The following is an 8707-nucleotide window of genomic DNA, read 5'->3' as shown; positions in this document are numbered from 1 at the left end:
GCTGAAAACTGTTTTTTTTTTTTTTATCCCCCAATTTTTCACTGCTGAAAACATGTCGTTTTCCAATAGATGCAGGGACAACCTTTTATATATCAAAAAAGTTTAATCTTTGTTAAAATCCTGTAAAAAAAAAAAAAAAACCAGATCGACATGGTTCCAAGAAAAAACCCCATTGACTCAAACCCAAATTAAAGTCATCAATTGCTTTGAACTTTCGTCGCAAATTCACTTGGATAAGACACGTTCACACCCTAGTTCCATGTGCCGCACCTTCCCTTACCAAACTTTGTTGACCTTGTTCATTCCCCAAACCCCTTCAATTTTCCATTGATTATGAAAGGGAAAATCTCAAGTCCTTTTCATAAAATTTTCCAGGTCCTGTTAATTTCCATTGCTTAACTCTCGTATTGATATATCAAGTTCCCTTTGATTTTTTTTTTAGGTCGTCGTTTTAAGTAACTAAATCCCAAGTCCCAACTGGTAAAATCATTGTTAATCTGCAATTTTTTTTTCTAATACATGAAGGTTTGACCATTGTTTATTCATTTTGTTTTTTTCATTTTACTTTGAGATGAAGATGATGACCCAGGGCCCTTGGTCAATATTAAATTGATTTGTTGTCTACGGATTCCTGCCATTCTGCCAGGATATGTTTGGTTTACATATCTATAAAATAAATAATTAATAAAAATGCACTGATTGATAAGCAAAAGTACCTAAAACAATGGTAGTTGACTCCTTTTTTTACAATTATAATCCTGGGGTTTTCTTGCTAGTGAAGGTTACGTATATAATTAATGTATATCAGTTTCATTAATTTTTTTTATGAAACATTTGGTTGTTAAATTTATTCGTTCATTTACGAATATAGAAATACTTATCTATAGTCATCTCTTGCGTGTTCATCAATGGAAAAACCCACCTGGAATTTCTTCTCCTTTTGCCTTTTCTTAAGAGTTCCTTGAAGTGTTTTACTTGTCAAAAAATTTACTTGTATAGGTCAAATCTTTTCTTAATAACCAAATTTTAAGAATTTTCCAGTGCTGGGTGTTAAACCATTGCTGTATTTGTATCGGATTTTGACCCTTGTCCTTATCTGAGTCTCAAGTTTTGAGTTTCCTGTGGTCTTGTATAAATGTTGAGGTTTGCACTTCTTGCAATTAATTGTGGTTACATGTTTAGTCAGTAGGTAGCTTTTTGAACCTGTCATTACCAGCAGCAGCCTTTTTGCATTTTATTAGTCTTTATTTTCATACCAGTAAATTTCCAAGGAAATTTCTTTTATTTAGAACCTTTAAATACCTTTTAATTTATAGAATTATCATATCCTTAACCCTTTTAATTTGACAATACTTTATTCAAGAATCAAAAGGATATTTTAACAGTTTTAAGGTATCTTAGTTAGTAATATCTTGATCATATTCAATTATTGCATATCATTTTCTGGATCTTATCTTATAAAACTGACTGGCTTTCAATGATTTTCATGATTGGTCTTATTTGATTTGCAGGAGGAGATATCATTTTCTGTCATTGAACTCTTGAGTAGCTTAATTTGTTAAGATTATATTAGTTATGGGAGGAAAAAGCTCAAAGGATTCTAGTGGAAGAGCGTATCCGACAAGTAGGTCCGGTGGTTCAGATTCATGGAGTCGTTACGGATATCCACCGCAATCAGGATATCCTCCACAGACTCCTTACTATACACCACGGCATCACCATGCTCCACCTCACTCAAGTAATTACGGATTGCAAACACTCCATCGCGGGCATAAGATTGTGAAATACTCAAGGATAGCTGATAACTACGAAACTTTGGACCAGGTTAGCTTGTTGTTGCTGCAATTCTTGTGAGTTCTTCTAGCTTGTTTGTTCTTGTTTCGGTTAATATGAAGAATTGTGGTTGGTGGTAATGATCGATAGGAATATTTGTTCAAAATGAACATGATGAATTGTTGATATGATTTTATATTTCTCGGACTCGACTGTAAGTATCAAATATTGGTATGTATTTGACATAGGTATATTCAATTCTTTTTTGAAGTTTTTCTACGTATATGGAGGGTTTTAGAGGGTCATACCCTGATATCCGACTTGGCTGTATGTTGGACATAGATGGTGGTTACAGGTACTTCAAGAAAAGTCGAGTCGTAGCAACATAGCTATAAACATCTGCCACCTGACATGAAAGCCTAAAGAAGAACTGTATTGTCAAACCCATAAAAACTGGTTTAGACTTGCGGAAAAATTGTTGGATTTGAACTATTTAGATGGAAAGCATCCTTTTTCTGTCAGCTATATTTATTATATTATGTTTCTGTTGAAAATATTTATATTAGATGGATTTTGCATGAATGGAAAACCATATCTGGATGCTATATCATCAGACATGAGTATGTTCAAAACTTTCTAAATTTTTATTGTGTTTGGAGGGTTCTTGGAGGATCATATCGACATATTCATGTCCATATATGTATTGGACATGGATGTTGAACACGGGTACTTCAATAACAGTGAAAAGTCATTTACTGCATATGGAAAATTATTTGCCTATATGTGGCTACTTCAATCATTCAGATGTTGCATATGGAAAATTTGCCTGTCCTGTAATATCTATTTATCTACATAGGATAGTTTGTACTCTCACAAAATTATAAAATAATGACATGTTCAGTCAATGAAATTGCTGATCCCAGGTTACTGCTGCCCTCGCACAAGCTGGCCTCGAGTCCTCTAACCTCATCGTTGGTATCGATTTCACAAAAAGCAACGAATGGACAGGTATTACTTGCTGATTTATCTGATGCCCTAACGTTTTTCTAAATCATCTGCAACACACCACTTAACTTGGATGGAAAACCAGGTGCAAGGTCATTCAACCGCAAAAGCTTGCATCACATCGGGAATGGCCAAAATCCCTATGAACAAGCTATATCAATTATTGGACAGAGCTTATCCGCTTTTGATGAGGATAACTTCATTCCATGTTATGGATTCGGAGATGGTAAAGTTCATTGAAAGTGTTTTCTTACAATTCTACATTAACTTGTTTTCTCTATTTGGATTATTAGATGATATTTGCTTCATATGTTTTCAGCGTCAACACATGATCAAGATGTCTTCAGTTTCTATCCGGAAGAGAGATTCTGCAATGGATTTGAGGAGGTGCTTGCACGATACAGAGAAATTGTTCCCCAGCTTCGACTCGCAGGTGCCTGACTTGTACTTGATCCATTGGGTTATTAATGTTATACATACATCTTGAACCCGAACCAGTCGGTTCTTACAACAGCCGTTTTATGTTTGTTTGCGGCAGGGCCAACATCCTTTGCACCCATCATTGAAATGGCCATGACTATTGTCGAGCAAAGTGGTGGTCAATACCATGTTTTGCTGATAATTGCTGATGGACAGGTAATATGGAAGAAGAGAACTTGGGATTCAATGATTCAATATTTGATTGTATACACTCTGTTCCAGGAATAGACAGAAACTAGACATGCTCCAAAATCTGAATAACTGGACTGGAGTAACAAAATATTTGGTTACAAGGGTGGATCATCTTACTAATCATTTGATTTAGGGTGTCTATCTCTCTAAATGAGAAGAGAGTTTACTGCCAGTCTCGATAAGGTAACTCTGGATGATTTAGAAAGAAAAGACTGAAGCATCCATTTGATATGGGGTCTCTCTCTCTGCAGATCCGAAGAACATCTGATCATTCTGATGTTAATTGGAATAAGAATTGTCATTAAAAGACAGTTTTGATTTTAGTCTTACAATGAATCATCTATAATATACTCTTTGGTTCTGTATGTCCGGGCAAAATCCGAATCTTAGTTCTCCAACATTTCTGTTTCATATATGTCCTAGGTGACTCGAAGTGTCGACACACAGCATGGTCAGCTTAGCCCCCAAGAGCAAAAGACAATCGATGCAATCGTTAGAGCAAGGTGATGCCATTAACTCGCCACTTAATTTAGATTGCCGCGCAATGTATACCCTAACATGGTTCATCTGGTTGCAGTGAATTCCCCTTGTCTATTGTCCTAGTTGGGGTTGGTGATGGACCTTGGGACATGATGAGGGAGTTTGATGATAACATCCCTGCTCGTGCTTTCGACAATTTTCAGGTGAGTAATTTTTGAAGTCTCTTATTGTTGAAAAACTGTAATTTACTAATAAAATTTTAGGACAATCGTAGTTTGCTTCCTTTTTGTTTACCGTTTGAATGTTCTTAGTTGTTAAAGCCACTTCTTTTCGGTCTTTCTAGTTTGTGAACTTCACAGAGATTATGTCGAAGAATACAGATTCATCGAGAAAGCAGGCAGAATTCGCTCTTTCAGCCTTGATGGAAATTCCTGCTCAGTATAAAGCAACTATTGAGCTCGGCCTGTTGGGGTAGTTATTAAATTTGTTATCCATGTGACTTTGACTCCTCATTTTTCTTAAGTACTTGTTCTCAACACATTTTCGGGCATGCATATGGGCCATATGACCCTTCAAAGATTCTTCAAATATTTGAATACACTTTTTAAAATCTAAATATATTTTGTTGGACACATGCTCATATCTGGCATTCATGTTGATTTCTATAAGTGTATTAGTGTTAGTAATGTATCATTAATCTCTAATTGTTTTCTTTTCATTAATAAACCAGACAAAGAAAGGGAAATACTTTTGAGAGAGTTCCTCTCCCTCCTCCCATGTATGGTGCCTCATCTTTCAATAACCCGAAGTCTTATTCTCGCTCAAGCAGTTTTCAGCAGGATCCATCTCCGTATTCTCAATCCGGCAGTTTTAAGCAAAATCCATCTCCCTATTCTCGCTCAAGCAGTTTTCAGCAAAATATACCTCTGTATTCTGGATATGATACCTCTGCTGCCACAGCCACAGGTCCATCTTCAAGCTCCCTTTACGATCATCAGGTATGCAAAACCTGCCGTTGAAGTAACATTGTACTTATTAGCATTATCATTTCATTGGAATTGCTGCACTTTTACGCCAGTTATAAGGAGTAACAACAGTCAGTTCAGTCCGATTTTGGAAAAAAAAAATTGGGGTTATGTCCTATATTCTTGTGATCAGTTTTTTAAATTTATAAAAGCATATTTTTGTATAGTATTTTAAGGTGTTTAACTAATTTAGAAATAAAGTATTTTCAGCTTTTCCTTTTTTTTTTCCAGTTTTTTTGGGTTTTTTTTCATTGCTTAGTCCTAGCCTTAAGCTACATATCTTTTCTTTTTTAACCCTTTCTCTCGCAAACTTAACAGATTTGCCCCATTTGTCTTGGTAATCCCAAGGACATGGCTTTTGGTTGCGGACATCAGGTTAGTTACTCTCTACTTCCCGTTGCTCTTTTTTATCTATAATCTACTATGTTACTTGGGCTCAGGTACTAAATGTTGGGCATAGCTATGTTCAATTTTTCTAAGATTTTCATACATTTGGAGAGTTTTGGAGGAGTATATCCCATATCTATGTCCAAAACCCAAGTATTGACATACACCTTTTTCCCTTTCATCTTCAATTTGACAGACTTGTTGTGACTGCGGAGAAGACCTCCAAATCTGCCCCATATGTCGGAGCGCGATCCAAACTCGGATCCGGCTTTATTGATCAGTCTTCATAACCTCGTTTTTCTTTTGGTAAACAGAGCTGAATCCGGTAATTGATGCCCGAAAGCAATGAAAGGTTAGCTCTTGACTATGATCTGAAAGACAAAAAAAAAAAGAAAAAAAGAAACGGTTTCCGTGGATGAGCTTTTTACCAAATACCAAGAAATTGTGATACTTATAGGTTTAGGGCTATAATCTTACCTGATGTGTCCTTTTAGACGGTAAACTCTCTTCTGCATTAGCTTGATGGAGATTAAGCTGTCGGAGATGTGAGCCTAGACCTGGCAATTCATACATCCACGTTGTGTTCATGCATTTTGTCATATCCATGGTTGTGTTTAAGGTCTTATATTTTTATAAATATTTTATAGTTAAATGCCTTAAATTTTAAGACATTCTCGTTATGTTGTGTCTGTTATTTTCTCATTTTTGTGTTGTGTTTGTGTCTGGTATTGCCAGGTCTAGACATAGACATGACCCAACAATGTAAAGCTGAAAAGCGAACACACGGCAATGGAGAACTGTTGCTACACGCATTGCCGGGTCTGATGAGATCCTCCATTTTTTTTTTTTATGCTGTGCATATGAACTCAATAAAATCTCTGTAAAGTCACAAAATATGTAAATTTGAGACTTCAAGGTTAATTATCGCTGTTAGAAAAAAAACTTTGGAAGTGTTTGATTCAACGTAAAAAGATGCCATAAAAATTTGAAAGAAAATTGAAAGCAAATGCATGAGCAGCTACAAATGAAAATTCAACTAATATAAAATACGAAAAAAGAATTCAGATAAAATTTCTTGGTAAAAGCACATATTAGAATTGGAGATTCACGCATTCTAAATTGCGTATGGTGAAGTTTTAAATTCGGTAGTCTTAACCAAAAAATACCAAGATTTTGGTTATACTTAAAAGTTATGGAAGGCAGCAGCAAGGGTCAAACAGTTTAAACAGTTTAAAATTTTGTTATTGTTCTGTTATTTTTGTTTTAAGTGTAATTGGAAAAACACAGCTTTTTGCTGTGGAAAACATTAATGAAACGGTGTGTTGTGGCTAGAGTGAGAGTAGCGTTCAAAACGAGTTATTTTGGCTTAAAATCATTTAATCAGCGGTGCGTATTGAAGCAGCAGTTAGTTAACATTTGCCAGGTTGTTACACAAGTCGTTATCCTTCCCTTTAAGCACCAATCATGGGTTATCCTTCCCTTTAAGCACCAATAATGGGAAGGGAAGGCAATTATGGAAGTTTTGCAACAGTTTTGACTTCTTCTCTCTCTTTCCATCTCGAATTCACTATTCTTCCTTTTTCTTCAATGCTTTTTTTTTTGTTCAATTTTTCTTTCATATCAAAGGTATCAGAGTTACAACGATCTTTATAACCGGTGATAGGGTAACTACCAGATTATAGAAGCAAATGAGGTTGCTACAATAGGAGGTGTCTCAACTATAGGTGAAGCTTTCTCAATTGGATTCATGGCTTGATTCTCAATTCAAGGATTTCCACGATGGGTTCATGGGTGAAATCAAAAGTGAGCTAAAAACATTGTTTGAGTAGTACTTTGGACACTCTTCATCAATGGTTGCTCATGGGTTCTCTCAATATAAGGGAAAATGCATATTAAGGGGACTTCCACCAAGGTTTCTATAACACTTAGGTTTGTACAAGTGCACACAGTCGTTATCAAGTAATAAGTAAGTAAAAGAGTTATCGTCTCCACAAAGACTGTATATGTTAATAAATTAATTGTAAAATTGGAGTTAACAATCTGGTGATAAAAACAATATTTTTGAGTGGTGTGATGTAAAAATAATTACTAAATGTAAGGTGATCTCTAATGCAATTTTAATCTAAATGCAAAGTATGAAGTGAAATGTATGAAATGAGTTTAGCAGCAAAAACACAAATTTCAACAATCAATAACATGAGTGGGTTAGGATAATTATATCATTCAACTTAATTTATTTTTCTCATGCTTAATAGTGTTCAGAAAATATTTCATGGCAACTCGATCTTTCATGAGTTTTGAAACCAAATTAAGTCCTTTCAGAGTGTTTTACTTAGTAAAACATGCATTTTATTGATCATATTAAACTAAGGGTTTTGTAGAATTCATGTGAAGTAATATGGACGGGTTAAGTTTAAAACAATTTAATCACATAAACCTAAAAACTATGCAAGATAATAGAGCTCATTAAAGTTATTATGAACCTTCAATTTAGTCGGGTTAGGATCTAAATTAAGCATGCACTTTTTAGTTATTGTGTCCATTAGCCGTCGTCTGGTTAGGATCCCTCAGCTAATGCAATCATCCTAGCTAAACAGTTTTAAACTACAATTGCTGATGACAAGATAGCAAATCACATTACAAACATGATTAAAAGTAACAAAAGTATGAAAGAATAAACTCTGTCGAATTAGCAGTCTCACGAACTTTGATTGAAGATGTTTTCCTCTGATCTTTGTGCTGCTCCTTTGCTAATGGCTCTTTAAGGTGACCGGCCAAGAGGTGATCTTATCAAGGTTTTGCTGGCTAAGAAAAGAAAGAACTATGGGATGCTATGCGTGGGAATGAGAGAATGGAAGAGATTAGGGATTGAGTAAGGGATGAGAGATATGTGAGATGGGAGTGGATCTTTATACTTGAGGTTGGTGGGAGAGTTTACTAAAAATAGTGAAAATATCCTCCCATTTACTCCTTTACTTGGCCGGCCACACATTGTGGAAAAGGGTGGATGATGGTTTCTTGATTCAAGCATGAAATCATGCTAGAATCATGCAAGGGTTGGATGGTTTCAAGAGCAAACTTTATGGGCTCTTTTCTGATTTAATTTCAACTGTAGGGACCTCTAATAAATATCCCAAAACTAATTTTTGGGCAGCCAACATGCTTGTGCCGAACTGGGCTTGTCTTCCCCTTCTTTGGACGATTTTGTGACCCATTAAATAATTAGACTTGTCCACCATGTAACATCATTTTTAATTGGGTCAAAGCAACATCTCCATGACCCAATTTGCATAGTTTTTCCGTCCAAGTAGGGTAGCATTGCTCATGTCCATGCAAGAATTATAATAAGCTTCATATTAAATCAA

General features: G+C 35.4%; 1 protein-coding gene across 6 annotated transcripts; it reads left to right on the top strand.

The window, feature by feature from the left end:
• Nucleotides 1-212: 212 nt before the first annotated feature.
• Nucleotides 213-6150, top strand: LOC105765942 (E3 ubiquitin-protein ligase RGLG5). Of its 6 annotated transcripts, none has more exons than XR_008196291.1 (13): nucleotides 213-375; nucleotides 1512-1824; nucleotides 2697-2781; nucleotides 2864-3004; nucleotides 3098-3211; nucleotides 3317-3414; nucleotides 3874-3953; nucleotides 4028-4133; nucleotides 4274-4401; nucleotides 4661-4928; nucleotides 5274-5330; nucleotides 5539-5694; nucleotides 6078-6150. XR_008196291.1 is itself a non-coding variant. In XM_012585225.2 (12 exons), exons 2-12 carry the CDS (start codon nucleotides 1576-1578, stop codon nucleotides 5617-5619), a joined length of 1407 nt encoding a protein of 468 aa, XP_012440679.1. In that variant the 5' UTR covers nucleotides 887-1143; nucleotides 1512-1575; the 3' UTR covers nucleotides 5620-6150. The 6 variants fall into 6 exon arrangements, 1 of the variants encoding a protein (XP_012440679.1); XR_008196290.1 differs by having other exon boundaries at nucleotides 332-480; XR_001124929.2 differs by lacking the exon at nucleotides 213-375 and adding an exon at nucleotides 887-1143.
• Nucleotides 6151-8707: the final 2557 nt, after the last annotated feature.

The sequence above is a fragment of the Gossypium raimondii genome, chromosome 5, assembly GCF_025698545.1.
Source record: "Gossypium raimondii isolate GPD5lz chromosome 5, ASM2569854v1, whole genome shotgun sequence".
NCBI classification, from domain to species: domain Eukaryota; kingdom Viridiplantae; phylum Streptophyta; class Magnoliopsida; order Malvales; family Malvaceae; genus Gossypium; species Gossypium raimondii.
Note: the sequence above shows the minus strand (reverse complement) of the source record. Positions and strands in the feature narration are given on the sequence as shown.

Coding starts and splice junctions, on each gene's coding strand:
- LOC105765942 (XM_012585225.2), top strand. CDS start 1,576: ATGGGAGGAAAAAGCTCAAAGGATTCTAGTGGAAGAGCGTATCCGACA. Junction 3,212..3,316: donor TCCCCAGCTTCGACTCGCAG/GTGCCTGACTTG, acceptor TGTTTGCGGCAG/GGCCAACATCCTTTGCACCC. Junction 3,954..4,027: donor GATGCAATCGTTAGAGCAAG/GTGATGCCATTA, acceptor ATCTGGTTGCAG/TGAATTCCCCTTGTCTATTG.